Below are 25,963 nucleotides of genomic sequence, written 5' to 3'. Positions count from 1 at the left end.
AGGGGTTTATTATAAGATTTCATCTATTTCTAAAAAGAAAGATACTAGACTGTAAATGTTGTATAAAAATTTAAATGAATTTAAAAAAAATAAAGTCTTGAAAGATTTTTTTTTCACTTCCACACATTTTATAATAGTCTTCCAGTGTTAGCCTAGAAGTACAGTTTTGCCATTGCTTGAAGAAACTTCTTTTTTCTTCTCTGTGCAGCAAGCTGTAGGACCTCCTCGGGATTACTGGCATTCAGCTCTGTCTGGCCAATGGCTTTTATCTTGAAACAAGAGAGGAGACATCACAGTAAAGCTGTTTCATTACAAAGCATTTTCAGCACTACTTCAATGGGCGATTTATTTCTGTAACACGCTATGCCACCCCACTCCAAACCAACACCCACCTCACATCACCATCGAGACTATTAAGAGTTACACAACAAAATTAAAACTGGAAGTGGCACTTCTTTTCAAAGATGGTTTTGGGGGGGGAAGACACACTGAGGTAAATCCCACTACTGTGTTAACTTACTGCTATCTGCCGCTTGTCTGTCTCGCCTCTTTTGTGGTGGAGATCTGAGGGCAAGTCAAGAAAAGACACTTGGGTAGGAAACAGACTTTTTCCAGCCACAAACACATAGTATGAGCTTTCAGTAGTGGTATTCTAGTGAAAGGATACACGTCAAATACTCCAAAATGGTGACATCCCAGATGTATTCGTAGTAAGAATCCATGGCATCATGACTGAGAGAGAATACAGATTGGGTTATCTAACACATTCACATATTGCATATGTGTATTTATGAACTTTTTGTTGTAACATGCACCTGTTTTGTTCCTGCAGCGCCTTGAACGCAGTTTTATAGTCTACTTCTCTGAGGAACTGGCATAAAATAGCTACCTGTAAGGAAAGACTCACAGGTGATTCTGACAGCCTTAATTCCCCACAAACAGATCTTCCACAGAACACCTCAGTAATCCCACCCCATTTCTAGGCCTAATCAAGTGCTTGTTTCCATAGCAAGCAAGTTCTGAGCACCCAAACTTCGAGAGCATACACAACTCATTCTGAAATATCAACAGCAGTAGTAGCTGAAAGGAAGAAAAGGATTTTTAGTCAAATCTGAAGGGACTAATCCAGCTTCCAGATTCCTAAATGCATTTAACAGCTCTTAAATCAGAGTCTAATATAAGCCTTGTTACTTGGAGAATGAACAAGCCCACTGAACAACACCAGCCACATGCGGTTATCATGAAGAACAAGGTGTTGGGAACTCTAGACTATTACTACTTTTTACAACATTTCCAAGTATATGTTTGTTTACTCATTAATTTCAGTCCTTTTAGTGTCCTAGAAGCAACAGTAACAACAAAATCTACTGCAGATTGCATTTACAGGGAAAGTTGGATTCAGTTTTACTTTTTAGAAAGCTCCCCCCCTCCTGTAACATCAAAATATTTATAAACTAATGTTTTACTTAATGCAATGTTTCACCTCTTACCTGGGTGTGACAGTTGAGCAAAGAACAACACTTGATCATTCTTTTTATCACCTACAGAATGGTTAAAAAAACAAAACGCAAGTTTTGAAATGCTAGTATTGGAACACAAACAGCAATTTTATTTTTTTTTAAATACAAGGAACCAGCTAAGTAGCTATCTATGTTCTTCTAACCCCCCCAACAATTCCTGGATTTTAGCTCATCAACTGAGCTTTCATTACTTCAGAGACTTCACAAGGGTATGATGCATGCTACAGAACAGAGCGCCACGTTTCTGCTAAGAGCACCAGGCTGTGGTCTGTTAAAAAGCTTCACCTTCATCACCTGCTGCCCACAGAAAAGGCCTGACTTGGGTGGGACCAGAACAGCAAGCAGGTTCCCAGACAAAAGCTCTCGCACCCAGGTGAGCACGTGCTGGTGAGCAGCAGTGCTGCTGTGTGACAGCACGGTGGTCCCAGCCAGCGCTCCTGCACCACTGTAGCCCAGCATTAGGCACAGCTTGGACTTAGCTGTCAACATTCAGGATCCCAGACAGCATCCGAAGGTCTCACTTGTCATATGAACCCAAAAGGAGCAGCAATGGGACAGGGTACGTAAATAACCTCCTTCCCTGGGTCTAGACAGTTCCTTCCTATTGCCTACTGAAACACAGCCTGCAAGTAACACAATGGTTTCCTAATGAACAAGACAAATGCCTGGATAAAGGTTAAAGTGACTGCAAGATGTCACTGGAACATGCTGTGGCTGGGACTGAAGATTCCTCCCAACACACACCGTTAAGGGGTTCTCACTCATGGCCCACTTGCAAGTGACAAGCCACTTGTTACATCAACTTGCAAACTACACAAGTACATGCTGTGTAGTGCCACACCTCCAGCATGCTCTGACAATGGTAAGTTACAGTCCCACCCATCTCTAGGCAACCTTGCACAGCACTGGGATGCAGCTCTCCTCACTGTCAGAGTCTGGAAAAAAACACTAGTGTGTGTGCGTGAAAAGGAGCCAGTGTTGTCTGGATATCACTGCTAAGGCGATCCATACTCCTATCCCTCATCTGTGTTAGCTAGAGCAGACAATATTTCAGAAGTGCTCAGACAACACATTTATGTTCCTCTGCACCATGGGTGGAAGCAAGCAGGCTCCACCTGAGCAACACCAGCACCAGAAGCACAGCAGGAGCCAGACATTTCCACCGGCTGGGAGCTCAGGTTGGTGCTCCAGCACAGCTGGCGAGGCAGAGTGAGTGCAGCTGGTCTGCCCGCCCGGCACAACACAGTGCAGCCCCGCAGGGACAATGAGCTGGGGGATCGCCTCGCCACACCACACGGTGATGCGTGCACTCTTGGCTTTTTCATTTGCTCACTACTGCACTGGAGTCCAACACCAGTGCTTTCCCAGTGGCTAGCTCTGCACGTTCAGTCTCTATGAACTAGCAGAAAAGCCTTCTGTGCTTCACCAAAGGAGAAGCTTCAGATTTTCTATGGTCTTCAAGCAACAAGCAAAGAAAAACAGACCTATGAGGATTCATATCCCTAAAATGCATCAAGATATAAAGTCTTACAGGCTACAGGAATGCGTGCATCTTGAGCAGTTTTGTCTCTACATAGAATTAGGATGCTGACTGAATCTGAAGAGATATTTTTGTACATCTAAATCCCATTTTAACTCACCTGGTCTGTGTACACATCTGGTGGTACCATCTTATTAAAGAAGTCTGAGCATACAGCTCCTGCCTGTAGGTAATAGTGAAGGGCTGCTGAATACTGATTCGTTGCTGCAGTGGGGAAAAAAAAAAGCAAAATAACTTCTTAAAAGTAAACACAGGAGTTATTTCTAAGACATAGATCAAGTGTTTATAGAATTATGCAGATACACATATCTCATAGCTGAATTCTACTGGGAAAGTGACTTGCATATCATTGTTTAAAAAGCACAGACACGCAGGAGGTGGTAAAACAGTGATAGAAAACTACACAATCAGGAAAACTAGCAACACAGGCAAAGTTCTACCTTTTGAGTATTACTTTTTACTTTTCAAGTATTTGATCTTAAACCCATCAACCTTAGAGTGGAAAAGAAGTTTGCCTTCACTGAACTTAGCACAGTGGGTGGTAGTGAAGGAGTTTAGTTGGTGTGAATTAGAGGGCCAGCTGATGCCACCACACACATCTCATGGTTCAGCACTAGTTTTACTTCCAGTAAGTTCTTACTGAACGGACATGAAGACAGCCTTCAGGGGCTCTGTGGCAAGGGCAGTCTGCTTGTCCACATGGCTTCTGAAATACAGATCTGACACATGCCAGGAGTGCTCCAACCATTGCCCTTTCAGATGCCAGCTTCTGAGGCTCCCTACATAAACTTCCTCCTTCTGGGATGCTGTTCTGCTTTGTATGAGCAGTGAATACTGCCAGCTTATAACCCTGAGTCACTCTCCCATATATAAAGGTGACAGCACTAAACACCGGATTAAGATCCCTCCCCTCACCCCAAGGGTTGTAAAACATCTTCTAGACAAATTTGTCTCCTTTGGAAGCAGCAGGCTCAGATTTCTGCACTACATCTTAATGCACACCACAGACAACCTTCCAGCCAAAAACCAGAGATTTGTAAACATGCACCTTGCCTCCTGCAATAGCCCAAAGCACCAGCAAGTAGATGGCAGAGGCACAGCACATACCCTGTTTTATCGCTAGAAAAGAACCATCTGGCTTAAATGCTAAATTTCACTAGAGTCATCTCAACAGATAATTTAAGTGGAAGAAATGCCCAACTACCTTTGAGGAAGGCTATGACCATGTCCTTCTCCAGCACATACAACAGATAGTACTGTACTTGTCTGGCTATTTTCTGAAAGTTTACTCTTCAGCACCTACCTCTTTGCACTCTCTTTACTTAGAAAGCAAGCTGCAGGAACTGACTCTGAATTGTGGAATAATTTAACAAAGTGTAGTATCATATAGACTGGGCAAGATTTCCCCAGGCAACTGCTGCCCTGGTACAGTCTGGGTACATATCGTGGTGCCCAGGATCTGAAACTCTTCACGTCCCAACTCTACTGGCTGCTCCCAGCTGAGGAGCAAGGATAAGTACTTGGGAAGTAGCAGGTGAGGACAGAATGACAAGGAAGAGCTTCCTGTCACAACCAATAGCAGATCAGGAGTTCAGGTTTCCTCATTTACAAATCCTAGATATTTCCCTATATAACACAGATCCTCTCCACTCTGCTCATCTTCTGCTCCAGTGAAGCTGATCTCCACATTTAAAACCAAGCACTATTCACACAACTTTCAATTCACTTAATAAAAGACTCCAATGTTAGGGATTTGAGTAATTATACCACTCAAGGACCAACTGCACTAAAAAAGTAAAGTTAACAATGACTCGTGACTCTTACAGTAAAGTTTACCTTACCCTAAAAGCAAGTCCGCATGACCCATCGAAAGCTCAGTCTCTCTATGGGACTAGACAACCTCCCAGACAACTTCACCTACCTTACTGCATCTGAAGATTTTAAACTCATATATCACTTAAGCTTCTTTTCATAAGAGGAAATCCAAGGAGGGTTATGTCAAGCAAATCTCAGAGAAGCAAGGTACCCCTACACACATGCTAAAAATAGACATTGGTTTCACTTACCAAAATAAATATCTGCCTGAATAATTAACCAGAAGTGGTTGTTTGCGTTGATAGTCAATGCATAGCTGACGAGCTCTTTTACTGTAACAGCCACAGCTTCAAAGTCCACTGACTGAAGACTAGAGGAAAAAAAAAAAAAAGGAAGAAAAATAATTCCTAAATGATTGTTTTGGGTTTTTAAGCACTAATCTGACTTCCGATCTAGTTTAAGTCCAAAGCACCTTGCATTAAGTGTCAAGCAAAAAATAACTCCAGAGAAGATTTAGTGTGGACTAAAACTACTGTTGAATTGTTCCAATACAGTACACACGACAGAACAAATACACCCTTCACAGACTTGGACAAAAAGTCAGAACTTTATCGCTGGCTGATACCACAAAAGGGTTCTATGCAAGAGATAAGTTCCCAGTTTCAAGAAGCTTGAAAAGAACAGCTGAAACCGCTACAAATTTATCACAGCATCTGCATGAATGGCCACAGATAGCAATCTCTGGAAACTTGCAGAACTAGCCTAGAAAGGAAGGCTTGGAATGGTTTGGCACGTTGCTTGGGCAACCCTTCCCAAAGTCCATGTGGAAACTCCATTTTAAAACCATGGTTTTTTTCTCACCCTACTGCTGAATTCTGGTAACATGGAAAACAACTTTCTTCTGCTTGACCTTATACACTGAAGTCTACATCAGTAACAATGAGACTATTCAATCAGACCAATTAAAGACAGATTAATCACACTAAGCATTACACTCTCTCTCTCTCACAAGAGTCATCTCTCCCGATGCATACACGAAATCTGAAACAGTAAGGTTCTAGCCCAACAGAGCCTCTGAACTTCATTGGAAAAATACAGTTCAATCCAGCCCGAACAAATCAATACATATCCCATACCACTTAGTATTTTGGTAATTATTCAAACATACCTCAAAAAATATTAGTTATTTCATATTAAAATATTATACAGTTCAGTAAAGCACACAGCTAAAAAATCCCTCAGTTTCTTGTACCCGCATCTCCAGCAGGACCATCAAATTAGGAGCAAAAACCTCCGTGCAATCAGACCTATCTGCCCACACAGAATGGGGGTCAGTGATGCCCTTACATGGCAAAAATCACACTAACACACAATAACTAATACACAGTAACTGGAACCTAACCAATTATGTAAACGCATATTTTGAGAATTGGATTTTTATTTATCATCTTACTTGGGGATGGATGAGGGCCAGATGGAAATGTGCTCTGCTGCAATATCATTCACAATATCTTCCTAAGAGAACAAAGATGGTAGGAGAAATTACAAAGAGAAACATTTCAAGAAAACCAAGTAAGAAGTTTATGATATATACTAACCCGAACATTATGAAGCTTGACAAACAAGGACAGGATTGTGGTTAAAACCAATGGTTCCTGTAAGGAAAAAAAGATAGTACTCCCATGAACTAACAAAACTCCACTTTCTTCCCTAAGATTTAAAGCTATGTAGGAAGTTCTGACTTCATTATAATTTCCCATTGAAATAGGGCAATATTTTGTCAAGAATCCTGCAACACAAGGATACTGTGAGAAAATTTCTGTAGGAAGTCTTTAATTACTTCAGATTTTCCTGAATAACTCCTTGGATATAGACTTCACTTAGGTTTTACACATTTTTACGTTGTTTCTGTGGCTACTGCCTAACAAACTTAAGGTAGGTATACTACAACTTTCTATGCATTTACAAACCCACAAGCTATAAACAATTTCCCTTCCTCTTCTGCTGCTTAGTTATGATGCAAGTAGCAGCTTCCTTCTCCCTCCAAAAGGAATGCTTTGCTTCATGACAGCTGCAATAAAACATACTCCTAAGATTAACAGATCTCCACTGTCAGAATTCAGGATTTTTTTTCCGCAAGTTATTCCACACTGCTGTATGGCAGGTATAGCAAATTCAGAAGTTTTTCAGCCATACAAAACACCTATATAGCTGTCAGATTTCCTGGAATTTAACAGGAAGAGTCCAGAAAAATATTGTATCAAAAGGAAGTTTTGGTTGAAAATACATTCTCAACTTACCCGAAGCTTTTTGATGAAGGACAGCAATTCACTCCTAAATTAGGAACACAAATACCCATGTAAGTAATCATCCACAACAGAGAATATATGCAAACTTAATACACTGGAAACGAGAGCCAGCAAAGCAAATTCTTCACATGCCAAAATACGCCTTCACCTTTAAGTTTACAAATGCAGGGTGAAATGCAGGTAAGTGAAAACGCTCAAGCAGGTCATTCACTTTTAATACAGTCACTAGCAAGTTTTACTTCTGCATTTAGAACAGGTTAAATGAGGTATCTGTTATTCCATCAAGCTATAAAAGGCATGAAAATCACTTTATAGTAAGTCAACCATTGACTCTAAAAGGGAAAGCAATTGAACTGTACTGTGATTCTCTAAGCTAGGATTGCAACAATGACCTACAGGCTTACAGAAGAGGGTACACAGCGATCATTTATAACGTACATTGATTTCTTTGTCACGCCGTATCAGAAATTGTCACCATAAAACAATCCAGACAAGCACAGCCTGTTTGGAAAAGGTTTCACTGTTGCTTTTCCATAACAACAGGGTCACTGCCCTTTACTATTTAAATCAGAGGGGTCAGAAAACGTTCAGTATCCTAGAGTACACCTGTACTGCTTCCTTTTCCTTGCCAGAGTATACAACTGAAACCTACAGCAAGCACATAACCTCTTACACCCATCCCACAGCAACATCAGCAAAAGCAGCTGGCCTTTGGGCACACATTAACCTGATTAGGTCAAGGAAAGCAAAGAAACAGTCACTAGTTTGACAGGGACACCTTTTCCAAGTTTTTAACATGGAAAGCTGTTCAATGTAATCATACATTCCAGAATTTACTGTAATAGGCAACTTATAATCAGGCTTGGACTTAAGAACAGGCTGAAAACACTTACTGAGTGGACAAATTATCCTGAATCAATCAGTCAGTCAGTTAAGGCCAAGGCTGGCACAGGTTAGGTAACTGACAGTGAAATTACTCCAGTCAAGAATATTTTCTTCCTTTCCCTCTTCCCAGGATCTCAGCTGAACTAGAATTTAATTTCAAGATTGAGTAACATTTAGCTTTAGATTCAGAAACCTAAAGCTAAGTATAGAAACCTATGCTGTGAGGTGTTTAATAGTTATAAAAGTAGTTAACCAATACAGTCAATGGATTCTGCAGAGCAATTCTATTTGATGTAAAGCAGACACCTCCAGTTGGTCAGCTCAACTGCCCTCTAGATGTCGTTGAGACTTTACTGGAAGATCTACACTGATTATAATGGGAGCACATGCATACATGCTTTGGTGTCTGTGTGTTGACCTGAATCCCACACACTCCTTTTCTCTGAAAAGGAAAAAGTCAACACATTACCACTAATATCCAACACCACCAGTGGGCAGACTGTTCACTCAGAGATCTTTAGCGGCTGCCACCACTCTGATAGTGGAATCCAGACAATTTCTGAATGGAACATGGGGTCAAATATACAATTCAAACAGTCCTTAAAAATAATTTAAGAAAACACACCTGTACATAATGCCCAGTGTAGACTCCCTGTGTTTTATCAAACTCACTCTGCCATCATTCCCCCGTTTGTGCTGGTTGGACACACTGCAGATTTGTACAACTACTTCCCAAAGGTCTTTAGCTGTCCGTCTACTTTCTTTGGGACCTGGAAGTTCTTTGCATGTAGCAGCCAGCAACTGTCCCAGCTATGTAATACAAGAGAAAAAACACAGTAACTACAGCTTCTCTGAATATTGACTACAGCAAAGGAATTTCTGGCATTTAAAACAGCTACGCAAGTGATTTTAAATTACAAACTACAAAGCAATGTGACTAAACTTTGCAGCAGAGGACACTGATGAGGAACCTGGAAGACAGGAATTAAACAACAGAGGATTTTTCCCTTAGTTTCCTTAAAGCATATTTGCTTACTACAGGCTCCAGAAAACAAGCTTTACAGTCTACTTAAATATATTTGCATAAAACCCAAACCCCATAAAATATAGTTTTACAAAGACTGGCTACCCTAGAACTCCCTTAACTTTCATATAATAATTAATCTGAACTGAAACTGGCACCCTCTGCTATACAGAAAAAGCTGAACCTCAAAATGGAAATTAGGAAATACCACAGGTAAGCAGAGCAGGCCAAAAATTAATCTCTCCTGTAATATGACCTGCATTCAGCTTTACTACCTGACTTTGAAGTAGAAACATTGGTTTAAAACCATTTTGAAAACAAAGTTTCAAAAAAGGCAGTGCTCGAATGTCCCCAGAAATTCAACACTGGTGTTGGGTTAAAAAATGGAACCATTATAGCACATTTGGAAAACAAGTATCTTAGGAACAGAAAAACAACCAAACATGAAGCCTGAGATCTGTACACTTCTTATACCTCCTACATGAATCTAGACTGAGTTCCAGCTGAGAGAAGAGTCCTTTATGGAAGTGCTACAGGGTTTCAATCAGCTTATGGATCATAACCACACATGCCTGATGCTTATGGAACCAAGCTCAGTTGGCAGCCAACAAGGGCTAAGAGCAGTTTGTTTCATCTGTTCTTGCAGCGCAGCCTCCATGTCTTTTGTCAACGGTCAAACACACTTGTTGCTTAGCCCTGCTGTCTTCTACACCAGACTTAATTCATTATAGCCACAAAACTTGACACTCTTGAGACAGAAGGGTACATGCTTTTAAAAGTACAAAAGACTTCAACAGGAAAAAGTTGATTACAGCTTGATAAGGCTTTGAGACTTAGCACTCATTACCTTCACATAAGGATTAGTCTGAACCAGAGGTAGTGGAACTTGCATGGTCAAATACTCATTCTCACACCAGTTTAACAGGAAGGCAACACATTCTTCAGCTATAACTTGTCGAAGAGGAATATCTGGAAGAAAAGGGGTTCTTTGCTTAACCTTTTTTTTTTTTTTTGAGAAAACACAGTGTAACACGAAAACAAGCAAAACCCATTCCCTCTAATTAGCCATTTCTGTTCCATATCTATCACAGAAAAACACGATGCTTAGCCCTGTAAGAGATCTCACCTCCGAAAACTAGGAGCAACAACAGCTTCCTCTAACCACAACAGTACTATGTTACTCCCTCAGTGTGAAACCATGCAGACTCCTTTAACAACTAGCAAAACTTTTCAGGTAAAAACACAGATATGTTTATCCTGTTCAAGTCCTTTAAGTGGCACTAAAAAGAAACTGTCAGTGTTAGCAATATGTAGCCATAATGATGTTGCTGTTCTCATTTTCAGCTTCTTAAAACTAATGAGACTTCTAAAGTCTCACTAAAACCAGTGTCAAACTTTACTACTGTTTTTCCAGTTATACACCTAAATGGTATATCTACAACACAAAGTTGGGTTTTTTTACCTTTCTCTCAAGCTTTGTACTTTACTGCTTCCCAGGAAAGACAGCAAGGTACTTACCAGGTACTCTCATTTCCAAATATCCTCGGACCCTGCTTATAAGATCAGAAGGAGGACGTTCTCCAGAAGCACCAGCTCCAGCTTCATGAGTGTAAATGTCCAGAAGCAGCATTTCATTCAGCATGACTTGACGGAGTTTTGGAGAAAACTCTGTCACCAGCTCTAAGCAAGCAGCAAAAAGCTGTTTTGCATGGACAAAATCCTGCAATAAAAAAAGGATATGCATTAATGATTCCTAATGGATTCATAAGGGAAAAGACTAAGAGTTAAAGTGCTGTTCAGCTCTATACTGGCTGAACCAGCCTCAGCATCCATTATCATTAGCATTGCTCAAATCTCACAATTACTGTTTAATTTTTGAGGCCTTTGGACTTGCTATTAAGCTTAACAGTTCCAACAGTTCCAGATTTTTCAAACAAAACAAGAAGTTTAAGCAAAAACATACCAGAAGTAACTACTGGCATTATTAGGTACAGTTTGGCTTTGCCTTGTAGTTTAGCAAACTACAGTATTGTCAATTACAAGGAAAATAAAACAGCACTCCAATAAATTCCTTATGCAAAACAGTCAAAAGAACAGCACTTCATATCAGTAAGTCAAATCACTGCTGGGTTTAGATGCCACATGATTTAGTACATCATAATCAAAACTTCATATGAATGAAATTATCTCCAGGCCCAACTCACTGGAAAGCCATTATCCCTGCTCTGCTGATGAAACTTTGAGAGACAGAAATATTTAACCATTATATAACAGAGCTTGTTACTACATCTCCCTCACCTCCCAATTTTTCAATTCTTTTTCTCAAAAAGGGTTTACCATATTTTCAGTGTTGTTAAAACTCCATTGTCCAAACTAACTAACCAGTAACTTCAGATGGGTGGCTCACCTTAATCGCACAGCAGTGTAATCCCTTCGCCATAAGGATGTAGACCAAATCCCTAGTCAGATTGTCTTTGATTCCTAAAATAACATTGCCGTAAACATTTGGTACTTCCCACTGGGAGAGAAATACACAGGACATTTGCACAGAAACAGGTTTTAGAATTCACATTGCTGCTTAAAACATTATAAACAAAACTCAAATATTGAAAGTGACTGACATCTAAGTGCCAACTCTTTAATTTTTACATCTAATTAGAAGTAATGTATTGCTCACACAGAAGTACAATAAAAATGGCTAGCTACTCTACTTTGTTCATACTCTGAATATGCAATAATTGGGAGAAAAAAACCTCACAAAAATATGAGAAATCTTTACTTAAAAAAAACCCCAACAACTTTTCCTCTCTCCTGCTCCCAGCTTTTAATGACAGGAATTTAAACTAAAATAATGTTGCTAACTAGTCAGAACACTGAAAGCAAAAGTTACAGGAATTTGTTTTCTCACGAGGAAAGCTTGTGATACAGCCAGTAATTCCTTAAAACAAAGTTTATACGTTTTGTTGTAATACTTTTCACAGAGAATGTGACTTTAGATACGTATTGTCATTCTTACTAAACCATCATTATGCGGGGGGGGATCACATGGAGGGTCTATGACAAAATGTTTACTGTTCACTGCAATATGATACCTAACCAGTCCTTGAATTACACTCTCATGACCACATGAAATAAATTACCTTATTTGAAATTGTCCAGAATTGGCGTTCTGAAGTCATACCATGCAACTCAATTAAGATCTGGCGAATCCTCCAAGGATCTACTGACAATATGAGCTGATGCTCAAGCTGGCCAATATTGACACTTGCCGAAGCTAGAAGAAAAGCAATCAGGTCTCCAGCACATTCCTTCTTAATGTAGATGCTTACATTTCTTTAGTATATAACATTTTAAACATAACACAGCAAGAACAGCAGATACATCAGTGCTTTCATAGGTCCCATACATCCTTTCGTGCCCTTCCACAAACACCTTGTACTAGCTTCCCAGCTCCCCTGACCTAAAGGACTGCTTGCAATGCCCCCTTTTCTCACACCAGCAGCTCTGAGTACTCCCTTACCCTTGCTACAATAAAGCAATAGGTTCAAGATCTGCACAAAAAAAGGTGTTCCAATACTGCCTTAGTGAAAATATGCATTTTTCACAACTGGCTTAAGTCAATGCAAGACTGTATTAGAGCTGAAAGGGTAAGTTCTTTCCAGCTCCAGTCACCATCTGGCACCTCTTATGTTAGCTTTGACCTGTGCAGCTGCACAGCCAGCCAGCTATATCTGGGAAATGAACTGGCCAAAAAAGTCTGTGTTTCACTTTGGTAGGTTTAAAACTTTGTCCAGATGGTACCCCTGGTCCAGCTCACCACACAGTCACAGGAGCATTAGTGCTGGTATAAGTCCAGAGGCAGGGTGCTCTTTCTGGGAACAGCTGCCACAGCCAGATTTGGTTCAAACCAACTGCCACACCTCTCTTTCACTTGGTCAGCTAGGACACATTCATTTGAGCATATCTGTTATACTCAGTTGAGATACAAGCAAAATACAAGCAAATAACAGCCACTTTCTTGAACAAGTAGGACATTCACCAACTAAAAATGGAAAGTATTCCCTGTAAAAACATTGTCTAAACTTATTTCTGAGACCTGACCTGCACATAGTAACCTCAAGCATGGAAACAGGTAACTGCCTGCATGTAAGTTAATGGAAATGCTGTGAAAATTACCTGGGATATCATAAAAAGAAGTCACAGGCTTTGTGCACAGGTTGATTCGAGGAGATCTCTTCCGCATTTGATCAATGAGCAGCTTCCGTTCATCATCTTTCAGCAGTTTTATGAACAGCTCGTGAGATGATATCATGAAGACAAGCTGAAGATCTTCCAAACCCAAACACAAGTTTCTAAGCAAATAAAAAAGTTAATATATGAGTAGGAAGAAGCTGCTTATTTTTCCAGTTATAAAGTTCTCAAACATTTATTGTCCATTGTCCTGTATTACATTGCTTATAAAGTCTAAATTCATGTTATCTTAATATGGGTACATACTTGAGAAATGCTGCCATTTTTCTCTTCAGTGCTTCAGAAGCATTTTCCAAGTTTATTGATCTTGAACAAACCTGGGAAAGAAAGCAGAAAATAATTAAGCAGCCTTGGAACACTTTAAATATTTAGTTACAGACAGTGTTACCGCCCAGTTTTCTGACTCTCAGTATCAGCCAGTAACCCTCTGGCTCAAGGGAGGCAACAAAGTTATCTGATAAACACTGTAGCCATCACAGATAAACCAGAGTTTCTTTCAACCTGTACACAAGACAGCCTGTTTCAGACAACTGTGATCTTCCTTCAGATCACAATTCACGTTCCTTTTTCCTACTCCTCTGATATTTACGTGTGCTGATGCCAAGTGCCACAGTATCAGTCAGCCTCACAAGATCAAGTACGTAACAAAGCCCTTTTGCATTCGTTTAAAAATGAACCAATATTTCTAAGTACAAAACCTAAGATTCACTAGGACTAACAGGTGTTTGTTTTGTTTTTTTAAAAAAAAGCAGCAGTTGAAAAATAACTAGATAGTTGAATTCAACTGGCAGCTTGCAAGAAGTAATTTTTCTTTTTGAGAAATACGTTTAAGTCCTAATATGAGCAGCTGATGGAAAAGCTTTTACTTGCTCTGAAGTACAGTCAGTCAATTTTTGCCACATCCTTGAAGAGACAAGCAAAAGGCTCAAATCAAGAAAAGAAGATATGAAGAGAACAGCAAAGCAACAAAAGGATTAAGTTTAGTTTGAGCAATAAGTTTCCTAAAAAGCTTCACTGAGGGTAACAGTTTAGGTCTCACACATACAGTAACTCAGGATCATTTCATGACATGCTAACTTTTACAACAAAGCTGGTAAGGGAAAGCAGTCCTCTTCAACAGGTACTACTTTTTCTAGTACCTCTCTCTGTCTTGGAGGATTTGCTTCTTTGTTCCTTGAAAACAAACGTTCAACAATATCTCTATATAATTTAATGATGTCAGGAATAGCAGCGATTTCAAATCCAAGCTGAAGCAACAGGTCAACACTGTTTCCTCCCCAACAGATGGAAATGCAGCTATGAACATAGATGCAAGACTATCACAGAGTGTGAAGAAGTCAAATAAAGTTTGAGAAGTTACCTTACAAAGTATTTTTCTCTGCTTCAGAAATTTGAGCATTACTTGCAATAATAATCCAGTTATATGGGGAAGGAGATATCTCACTAAATACCATCTCCCCTTCTAATTTCAAGTAATTTCTTACCTCAAGGAGAAAGTCTATTTTCTCTTTACTGGGTTTCAGGAACAGTTGACAAAACTGAATATCAATGGTTCGACCCTGCAATACATCACAGACTGTGTTGCACACGCAGACTTTGAAACAAACTTCATCCAGAGCATCATTGCTGCATGAACACAAAACCAAAAATCACAGAAGGTCTCTGACAAACACAGAATTGGTATCACAGCAAAGCTCCCGGTGACAGATCCCAAGACAAGTTCGGAGCACACACCTGTACCCAAGACCACACTCAGAAAAACTTTACTCAGGATCTACTTCAGTTTACCCAGGACCTCACTTTCTTTAAAAGAAAATTCCCTCCCTGCCCACAACTCTGCTTCACATGCAGACTTCATTATCACTTCAGCCTGAGCACCACTGGAACTCCAGCTAGAGCAATGCGACTGACACAAAGGTGCATTGCTTCTTGGCAAGCATGCCCTGAGCATGGTTGACAGCCCAAAAGACTTCAGGAATATTTATGCATCTCAGAATACACAATCACTGGACAAAAATCAAAACAAATAAACAGAATCTATGGCTTCCTTCTCCTAATCCTTCTCTGTGTGCCTTGACTAGATTGTCAAGTTGTGCTCCTCCATTCTTCTCTGGCTAATACTTATCACTGAAGGTGCTCCGTATCAGCCATATCAGAGATGAAAACACTGCTAGACAGTGCTAGGCTACAGCCTCTAAGGTCCTCTTCTAAGAGATGCTTATTTGACTCCTCTCTGGTTGAAGTGAAAGCTGAATTCAGTAACTACTAAGCTCTTACACAAGAGGCTGTCACCATCAATACTTCTTTTTCCTCACACACGTGTTTGTAAAACTGAGCCTCTCTCACTTCTTCAACTGAAATACTTGTAGGCACCTTCCCTTCAGAGAAGAATTATCATCATGATTATATGGAGATGTTTTCCATATAGCCCTGATTCAAGTGCCTAAGCTCCACAGAAGGTTGAATTTTGGGTGCAGCCACGTGCTCAGCATTTCTCAGTTGGGAGCCATCCACAAGCTGCCCTTGTAATGTGCCTAATTCTCTCTGCTTATTATAAATTTTTTCCTCATTATAAATGTACCATACTAATCCTTCAGCCCTGGACTAGTTCAGCAGCACACAAGGCTTCTAATCACAGGTAACTACACTGCCAGTGTTCCCAGTGAAGTACATCTCCTACAATATTACTGCTTTGTATGGTTAGCCTGACCAGCTTTGACTTCAAGTTTTAGAAGACCTCTAAAGAGGCATTGACTTAGTTATAAATTTGTATATATATACACACATACATATGATCAGTTATGACATAAGTAAAAAAAAAAAAAAATCAGTAAAGTGCTAAAATTAAGTGTTAATACTCATTAAATTTTTCCCATACATGGCCACAGTGAGATAAATCACAACATAGCTCCTTAGTTGGAAGACATAGTTCAGACTATTGCTAACAGAAATAAAGGCTGAAGTTTCTTGGATGCAAGTAATTTGTTGTTTAAAGATTTTGTCTACTGTCCATGAAAAACATAACTCATGAAAATTGCTTTTCATCATCATTGAACAGATCATTATTTAATGCCTCACCCTTGCTGAGCTTTTTGGAAGAGTTCTCTCAGCACCGATTGCCTGAACTGAACAGGTAAACTGAGGGCTAGATTGTCTTCAAGGAATATCTTCACTAAGTCCTATAACACAAACACAGTTGGAATAGTCAATGGATAATGCAAAAGAGACAGATAAAGTGATTTTCTATCTGGTAAAAATGATGAAACTAACCAAAGCAGCTTGCACCCATATGTAATACTAAAATTCATTAAACAACAAAGTTCTCTCTCATCTGAGAATCAAAAAACCCCAAACTTGCACATCTCAGCAGCAACATTCCCTGAAACCCAAAGAATTAGATTCTACCTGAAAATTCCATACATCAGCTAGTAGGAATTATTTACATTATATGGAATCCAAGATATTTTAATCTAATTTATATTCCCACATACGTGTGTTCTAAAACTGTATGTTAACCATTAACTGGAACACTAAAATTTATTAAAATCCCTATCAGTTCAGGTGGAATCATCCACATGGAATGATAAAAAAAAAACAACCCTCAAATACATGTGGGTTTATTTAGGCACTCTACCTGATAGTTGCCAGATTTCATACAGCTATGGATTTGACTATAAGGAGTTGCCTGTTGAGATGCATCATCAGAAGATGAAGTAAGAACTCCACAAGCTTGACAGTACCCAGCTAACCGTTCTTCATCTATGGTAAAATGAAGTGATGATGAACCATTCTGAAAAGTAAGAGTTAATCAAATCTTAGTGGCCAAAATATTATGAAACATAAGCTTAATACAGAAACAGAAAACAGAAACTCACAATTTCCCCAAGTAACAAAAGAATGTGCATATACACACTTTTCTTAAAAGCATACTTATATATGTGCTCTTCACAGCTTAGACCATGTTTTGTCTATTTAAATAAAAATCTGAGTTTTGCAGTTTTGGGAATATAAATATGAAGCAAAATAAAAAAGGAAGCATACCTTAACTGTAAATTAAAATGTTGTATTTTTTTTACAATGTCAGAACATAGACAATCTGATTTCCAAGGGAAAGTTAGATAAAAAAGAATAGGAAGTCCTGTATGGTTATCTTCCTCAGAAACACACCACCATAATCAAAATACCACAACAGACACGGAATGTACTCTTCAGTCGAGTTAATATTAGCACCAGAGATGTTATTCTTGCATCAATACAATTTGTGTAAGAGAATATGCATTACAAAATGTAGAACAAAGCAGCAATATATTGCAGCTGAATAATAAAATTTCAAACAAGGCACAATGTGAAAAAAGAAAAATTGCTGTCAAAATCCCATGAAGTTTCTTAAAAAACCATGTGTACCCGTAACAGTTATTAAATTGCTAAAGAAGGAAGCAATAATTTAGACAAGTCTTTTTAGAAGAGTTGAACATACATGCTAATAAAACACTCACTACCTTTGCAATCAACTCCTTTGTTTTGAAAAACTTTTCTTTAGCATTTTCATGAACAGCTGGATTTGTAGATCCTTGTTGAAAATAGATTGCACCCAAATCATAGCAAACCTGCAAACAGCATTGATATAAAACATACTATCTTAGAAATCTATATAACATTTTAAGTCAAGATTAAGTATTTCAGCTCAAACCTTACACGTACTTTATAAACTATTCCTAGTTTTATCTAATGTACTAACGTACATTGCATACCTTTCCCCACATACATCAACTGTTTCCTCTTTAACTGTGATCTCAGTATGAATAATTCTGCATAAGCATTACAAAATTACAGAATGATTTCCACATAATCATTAAGAACAATGCAATAAGCTGTCCTTGCCATATAATGCTTTACTCGGGGGGTTGTGGGGAAGCAACAATATTTAGTGTTGAAAAAAGTTCCAATAATGTAAAAATGAAGTCAATAATATCTCACTGCATTAAAAAAAGAACATAGGAAATATTAATAGAAAAATACTGCAATTGATCTCAAATATATTACTTCACACTTTGTCTGAAGAAATAGATATAAATTGAAAGCTTGAATACAGAATGTAAGCTACCTGGCACTGTATCTCCTCTGCACTGATTTTCAGTCCAGCTGTGGAACTCTCTGTTTCTCCATTCACCATACCAGGTTCCATGGCTAATAAATCCAGAGTTCTTATAGTGTGGACATAAAGATCTTTGTTTAATTTAAGTGCTCCTTCTAGGACCAGGATGGAATCAGCAGCCTGTTCTTTCAACTGTAATAGTTCAAATGCATTGAAAAAATTAACATCTTGGTTTTGAGTTCAGCAGTGGGTTTAAATTAACTCTAGAAATGTAACAGTACAGTAAAAGAATAGTAAAAATAATTGCCCTTATACACCTGTCTTATTGCTATGTAGAATCTGCACCTGTATTTCTTATACAATAAAGAAATTTCTGACTTCTACTTCAGTTTCAGGTACTAAGAGAAACAGGATCAAACCCTTACGTCCAATTGAAACAAAACATTTTTCTGTTTCACCTACACCTTTTTGTCCATTTTTGGAGCATTAAGTTATGCAACAGTCAGATAGTAAATTTTAAGATCTTATTTCACAGCTAAAAAAACCCTAACTTCTACATGAACAGCAAGATTTTTTCAAAAATTTTGATGAATCGGTAGAACAGTTAAACATCACTCATGCTCATCTATTTGAAAAAATATGAAAAAGTAAAAAATTGTAGAAAATGTATAATACCAATTCATTGACTGATTCCAAGTAGTACAAGAGCAGGAAAATGAGCTAGGCTACTTATGAAAGTAGAGGGTTCGTTCTTCCTCTTTCTTGCTTCTCTCAAAGGGAAACGCTTTAGGCACAATTAGCATTATGTTGAAAGCTACATACAGAAAACACTCAGCTACTAAATCCTTCTAAAAAAAATTTTTAAGTGTTGAATTTTGCTGCCATATGATTTTGCAGCTCGAGCATGGTATGGTCTTAATTACTAATCACACACTGACTTTGTAGAGGCTTGTTCAATTCATATGGCTCCAAGGAAGGGCTGATGAAACAATACTTCAATCACACACAGCAAATTCCATACTACATGCACTGCAGAGACAACACTGTCTAAAACGCACACAGTGGAACTGTAGCAAATACGAGAAGTGACAAATATAAATGTACTGAATCCAGCAAAACTGTGATGCAATTGTTTATTTCCTGTCCATTCATATTTACATGTAAATTCAAGCAAAAGTAAGAGGGGAAAAAAGTCTCACCACTTTCAAAATATTTTCAGTTAGTTCCTTTTCTTGCTGCATCTGGTTCATCCTGGAAAAGAGAGAGAAGAGGTCAAGATCTCAATTATAAAGCAAACCTGCATGTTATTTTACTTCATGTTCTAGACCACAACAATTCATTCATAGTAAGTTTTACTTAATTACATTTTAAACATCATTATGCAGGAACTGACTGTTCTTATCTATCTACATTTCAAATACAGAATTACATAATGACAATATAGCTTTGGATGAGAACATGGTTCAATAAAATGGAAGCTACAAAGTTTTCATTGCTTTTATCTTTAAAAATCAGATTGTTAATATTAGCAAAACTATCATGACAAAATCAGCTTCCACAGCCTCAAGTCTCTTCAAGCTTCACTATTTAAATCTTCTCAAGCATGTGTCAGGGGCAGAAGTGTGTTGATGTGTTTACGTAAAAATTAAAAGTATTTTTAAATTGTTTCCCCATACAGAATTTTTTGATTCAGAATCAGACTCTGATATATATAGAACAATATGAGATTTATAGTAAAATGAGGAGTAGTAGTAGTATTTTTAATCAACATACTTAACAGATTCTCTCAAACAAGTATGGCCTAATGCGAGAGTATAAAACACGTGAAAAGTACCACTGAGATACTTCTAACCTTATCGGAGAAATTTGTAACACAAAAGTCAATTCCAAGAACAGGTTGTAACTAAAGCCACACAACTTCTAGAATGCAAAATGAATATTGACTTCAAATTACAAATTATTGCCTAACGAAGCAAATGAAAATACTTCAGTATTTCTCAGGTTATCATACATAATGCAGCAAATTGCTATAATAAAACAACCATATTAAGTTAAAACAGGATGCAAGAAACATACCCTAAGTTAGAGACTAAGCATTCTGCCTAGGCAAATTGCTGTCTCCCTTTCTCCCATGATTTTTCATGTCCCTATTAACTTACAGATATTATAACTTATTAAAAAAGTGGAACAACAGACAAGTACATATACATATCAAGCATGTCTGACAGGAAAGTAAGAATATACTTGAAATAAATGCAAGTTTTCCATGCTACAACTAGCCACTTTGAGCAACTGTATGTTATTAACATGATTTAATCCACTTAGAAATTAAATTTCTGATTACAAAATACAGAAGAAACCCAAACAAATGATACCTGTAACTTACACATTTAACTGAGGTGGACCAGGTTTCACTTGCTTTACAGGAAAACTACTTTGAACGATGGTCCTTATGGCCCTACATAGGGGAGAAAATTAAGCAAAGAATGGTATTAGCCTCAGAAGCAGATTACACGCCTCTTAAAAATATCAGTTTATCATTTCAGATACAGTATACCATTAGAATACATCCTCTACTCAAGAGCACAAAAAGCTAGAAGACAGCAAGATTTTTACCTTTATAAGGTAACAGTTCAAACTACTCCCTTGACTATTTTTTTAGGGAACAAAACCAGCTGTACAATAGCTTTTCAGACTCAGCTCCTCCCTATAACCTACCTACCTGTAGATCACAGAATCATAGAAACATAGAATGGTTTGGGTTGGAAAGGACCTTAAAGATCATCTAGTTCCAACCCCTCTGCCATGGGCAGGGACACCTTCCACTAGACCAAGTTGCTCAGAGACCCATTCAACCTGGCCTTGAACACTTCCAGGGACAGGACATCCACAACTTCTCTGGGCAACCTGTTCCAGTGTCTCACCACCCTCACAGTAAAGAATTTCTTTCTAATATCTAATCTAAATCTACCTTCTCTCAGTTTAAAACTGTTACCCCTCATCCTATCACTACACTCCCCAATAAGGAGTCCCTCCCCATCTTTTCTGTAGGCCCCCTTTAAGTACTGGAAGGCCACTTAAAAGGTTTCCCCGGAGCCTTCTCTTCTCCAGGCTAAACAACCTCAACTCTCTCAGCCTATCCTCACAGGGGAGGTGCTCAGCCCCCTGATCATCTTCACAGCCCTAAATTCAAGATCACAAAATTGTTATTACTTTGAGATTTTTTTTCTCCTTCTATGTGCAAGTATATATAGACAAGAAAACATTGCTTTGTTCTATCATGATTTTAAGATTATTGCCTTAAAGTAGTTTACCATCTGTTGTAGAGTAGTATTGCCATTGCAGTGGTTGGGGGTAAGCTGGACAGGTCTACATCCACATGTTTAGTTCCTGGGGGAACTTTGCTGATACACAGAAGTTCATTCAGTAGCATGTTCAATACAGGAACAGACAAGCTATTAAAAAAACCAAGAGAATCAGATACTTCATATAGTAACCCTACTTCTGGAATGTTTAAATAATATACACTACTGTTCAGTACTATATTACTACTTAACATCCCATGGAAGTAAGGGTAGTATGTTTACCTAGCATAATGAAATGCTTTGTGCCAGATGGCATTCTAGGTCAGGTATGTAAAGCAGTTACCAGTATTAGCAGCATAAATTAAGCCCAAGTGGAAGGTTGCCCTGACAGCTAACTACTACTATGCACCACTGCATTAGTTCGCACAGACACATCCCCAGAATAATCCAGTCACCTGTAACAGCAGGTCCCAACTAATAAGAAATTCTTTTCAAAGTAGTCCCAGATCATAATTCCAGAAGGTAAACAACGACAGTTCCACTGCAAATGGAATTTCACTCATGTAAAGGGAACATTTCTCTGTGCTGTCATGGCTTATCTCCCTTTCTGCAGCATCCACTAGCAAACAGTGCAGCTAAAACTAGGAACTGGAATAAAGCACTGTAGAGCATTGTAAGCGGTGTTATGTAAAATATACATTAGCTGGGACAGAACCTTCCTTGATAAAATGAGAAGGCATGCAGGCTGGACTGCATCAATCCAAGCTTTTGAGGTATAATTTAACACAACTGAAACACCATTACTAATTTAGACATTACTTGAAATCGGAAGTCATCAGCCAGAGTACCTTTCATCTTGTGAAAAATTCACATTCATTGCAACCAGCATTGAAAACAGCCAGTGAAACTACACTTCTAGCAACTAAAGCCAGAATTCCTGTTTAACAATTTTTAGGTCTTGTGTTATATCAGACTCCAGGTCTGTTATCAAACTATCATTTTAAACTGACAAGCCCTGTTTTTACTATGCGAGGTCCAGGAATCTTGTTCTCATTGGCAAGAGTGGAACATCATTCAACTGTTTATAATAGCACAAGTTTTAGAAAAAAGCTTGGCTCAAGCTGTTATTTAATTCCTTTTTAACTGCCATGACTGAACCTTTTGGTATAATCAGTTAAAAACCAAATGCATGTTTCTTAATTAAAAACAATCTTAGGCTACATGAGCTAACAGAGCAAGAACTCTAACTACTATATAGAGATGCTAAACTAGTAGTTGAAATGACTTCAGATTGGTTCTCAGAAAAACCACCACAGATGGACAAAACAATCCTATCAAAACAGAATCAGTCCAATAGTGTCATACATACAGTAGGGCTGATTTTTGAATCAAGATTATACCTACATTTTAAGAAGTAAAGGTACTAATTGACAGAAAGTACACCATGAATAAATGTCAGTACAAATTCCTCCTGCAAGAAGAGAAGCAGCCATAAAAAAAAAAACCCAAAACCACTCTTGCACACATTCATATACATCTGCTTTCAAAGCTAAAGTATATATAAAAAAGCCCTTATTGGATACCAGATACTTTTGTCCATACAGTATTTTCACAACTAACCACAATAAAGGTTTCTGTTCATTCTCTGCAATTGTGCGGTATCTTGCAAAGGTATTTTGGCAAGCGATAATCCTGCCTCAGCTTTCAGCAGCTGAAATCATTTTGGTTAAAAAAATTCAAAGGAAAAATGCAAAGGAGGAGTTTGTCCATTTCAACCACAGTCAGTTCAGTGATTTAGTCTGCAGATATATGGAGTTCTTTACATGAACAAAACTGGAGCAAGACCTCCCAACTTCAAGCATGTCAGAACGGGGAAACTTAAGCTAGTTTTGTCATTGAAGAAAACGTAAGCTAAAATTCATCTTTATGCAGTTTAGATGTGCAGATCTTAATGTTTAAGACCCACTATTCTTCCTCTCTAAATTATGAACAATATTGATTTGCTCACAGATGTTGCCTTTATCAAAACCCTTTTCTAACTCATGGATGAAATCGAACTTGATTTTGGTTGTCACACCCAAGACTCTTCTTAATGTAAGGAAGACTCCGTCACAAAAGGGAGCAAGACACATTTCCTTCTGTTAAAATAAAGATCTCAAGCCACTTCAGTTCTGTAATTTCAGCATGAAGATGTACAGACTATACCTTTTCTCTAATACATCCAAATCCCACTTCAGATGAGCAGCAACTTTAAGAGCAAGAAGTTTTAAAATGCGGTTTCTTTTATTATCAGGTGGTGGCTGGACTTGGTTCTGTTCATTCACTGATGGTTTCGAGGCTTGTTCCAGGAACTGGACAATCAGCTGTACAGGTGGCGGATCTGCAAAAACACAGCCACTCTTCAAATTCTTTGTAAGCCCAGAAATTAATTTCCTGTTGCAGCTATGAACAGGGATCTTATCTCCTTGTCATTTATACAGCTGACACTGTCACCTGGCAGATTCTAATCCCAAAGGTTATCTTGCTTATGCTGACTCAAATCATACTATTAACATATCTTTGTTTAACCTTCAAATTTACTTGACCACACTCTCATCTTTTATTTATTTTCACTATTTTTTATTAACTACGTTTCAGTGCTTGCATCTACAAGAAATAAATGTTGCCTATTGAAATCACAAGTTTGCTATTGTAAAAATACATACCTAGTTGTAATCCTCCTCTATATTTTAAAATATATTTAGAAACAACTGCAGGTACTTGAATACATTTAGAAGATACTTTCAGACTGATTTAAAAAAAAAAAAAGCCCCCAAATCTCTCCCTTACAATAAGACAGTCTCTCCAATACCTTTGAGCTGTTATGAAAAACTGAAGCCAAACCTTAACTATTATACTCTCACTGAACTTTGTGAAACATAAAACTAGTATGAATCAATATTTTTAATTGCAAAACAACAGTGTAAGATCTAAGCACAAAGATATAGCCTGACTATGCTTAAATTTACTTTTTGTAGAGGCAATACTGTCCCAGATTTTCCCGTTTCCTCCACCTGCTTGTAGAATTCGGGTACTGAAAAAGATGATTCCCACTTATGATCGTCAAAAGATCATCTACTTTTAAATACGGTCACTTTCTTATAATACATCATACGAGGTTTCTATTCGTTCCAGGTCTAAGAAGACAGAGCAATTTCAGCACTGAACCTTTAGGAGGACTCTAGTTTCCGGCACTAGCAAGACTTTAATGGGAAAAGAACAGCTGAAAATTGTAATGATTTTTTACGAACAGCGCTTCACGTTGCAAAAATAAACAGCTTGTAACATTTCCTCAAGCAAAATTCACGTACGGGAAAGGAAGAGTCATCTACCACACAGGAAAGACGGAGAAGCGAAGCTATTAAACAGGAAAGTTAACGTGAAACGAGAAAGACACATCCCTGCTCGCGTTAACCAAGGCTGCAGGGCCGTGGCTGCCCGCCCACTGGGCCCGCCCCCCCGCAGCCGCCGGTACCACAGCCTACGACCCCCGCGCCCGCAGACCCCTCCGCGCCGCCACCCTCCCACCTCGCAGCCCCTCGGGCGGGGGCTTGTTGGCCACCGCGTTAGCAGCGCCGGGGGGGAAGCCAGAGGCGAGGGAGGGAGCAAGGGGGAGGCGAAGGAGGGCGGGCGGGAGGGAGGCGGCGCCGGTGCGCGGCCGGCAGCGCCCGCAGCGGGCCCCGGGAAGGCGGAGGCAGCGGCCGAGCTGCAGGCCGCGGCGGCGAGGGACGGGGCCCGCAGGGAAACGAGCGAGCGGTTCTCCCCCGGGGCCCCTGAGGAGCGAGGCCAGGCCGCGCCCAAGGCCGAGGGGAGGTGGCCGCCAGCAGGGCCGCGCCGCGCCCCGCGCACGCACCGGGAGAGGGCTTCTGCAGGTGCTGCTCCAGCAGCGCCTCCTCCAGCAAGAACTCGAACCAGGAGGTCTGCGGCGGCGTGCAAGGCCGGCTGGAGGTGGCGGCCTCCCGGTCCGCCGCTTCCGCGCTCATCGCTGCCGCCCGCCCCGACGGCGGCCCCGCAATCCCCCGCCGCCGCGCGACTCGCGCCCTCCCCCGGAGGAAGCGGCAGCGGCAACAAGATGGCCGCCAGCCACCGCCCCCCCGCCGCGCAGGCGGGGGCGGGCGGGGCTACGCGCGTCCCCGCCCCCCCGTGGAGCCCCAGCCGGTAGGGCTGCCCGGGGGCGGTG

General features: G+C 39.5%; 1 protein-coding gene across 2 annotated transcripts; it reads right to left on the bottom strand.

The window, feature by feature from the left end:
- Positions 1-2: 2 nt before the first annotated feature.
- Positions 3-25,837, bottom strand: INTS8 (integrator complex subunit 8). Of its 2 annotated transcripts, none has more exons than XM_075023622.1 (27): positions 25,637-25,837; positions 23,950-24,124; positions 21,754-21,894; positions 20,826-20,897; positions 19,639-19,690; positions 18,449-18,631; positions 17,844-17,951; positions 16,979-17,134; positions 16,423-16,523; positions 14,829-14,970; positions 13,591-13,661; positions 13,270-13,445; positions 12,234-12,367; positions 11,501-11,611; positions 10,612-10,813; positions 9,941-10,062; positions 8,695-8,879; positions 7,176-7,209; positions 6,474-6,530; positions 6,329-6,390; positions 5,127-5,245; positions 3,161-3,264; positions 1,491-1,541; positions 816-889; positions 668-732; positions 521-564; positions 3-269 (listed from the first exon to the last, which is right to left on the bottom strand). In XM_075023622.1, exons 1-27 carry the CDS (start codon positions 25,764-25,766, stop codon positions 153-155), a joined length of 2,988 nt encoding a protein of 995 aa, XP_074879723.1. In that variant the 5' UTR covers positions 25,767-25,837; the 3' UTR covers positions 3-152. The 2 variants fall into 2 exon arrangements, with proteins under 2 accessions (XP_074879723.1, XP_074879724.1); XM_075023623.1 differs by lacking the exon at positions 25,637-25,837 and adding an exon at positions 24,753-24,870 and having other exon boundaries at positions 5-269.
- Between the last annotated feature and the right edge of the window lie 126 nt (positions 25,838-25,963).

Source organism: Buteo buteo, chromosome 3, assembly GCF_964188355.1.
Source record: "Buteo buteo chromosome 3, bButBut1.hap1.1, whole genome shotgun sequence".
In the NCBI taxonomy this organism is placed as follows: domain Eukaryota; kingdom Metazoa; phylum Chordata; class Aves; order Accipitriformes; family Accipitridae; genus Buteo; species Buteo buteo.
This window is presented reverse-complemented; position numbering and strand designations above follow the sequence as displayed.

Excerpts from the sequence above, each read along its gene's own strand:
- INTS8 (XM_075023622.1), bottom strand. The coding sequence starts at position 25,766 with ATGAGCGCGGAAGCGGCGGACCGGGAGGCCGCCACCTCCAGCCGGCCT. Across the intron at positions 6,391-6,473 it reads TCAAGCTTCATAATGTTCGG|GAAGATATTGTGAATGATAT; the intron begins GTTAGTATATAT and ends TTGTTCTCTTAG. Across the intron at positions 5,246-6,328 it reads TGGCCCTCATCCATCCCCAA|TCTTCAGTCAGTGGACTTTG; the intron begins GTAAGATGATAA and ends TTTTTCCTCTAG.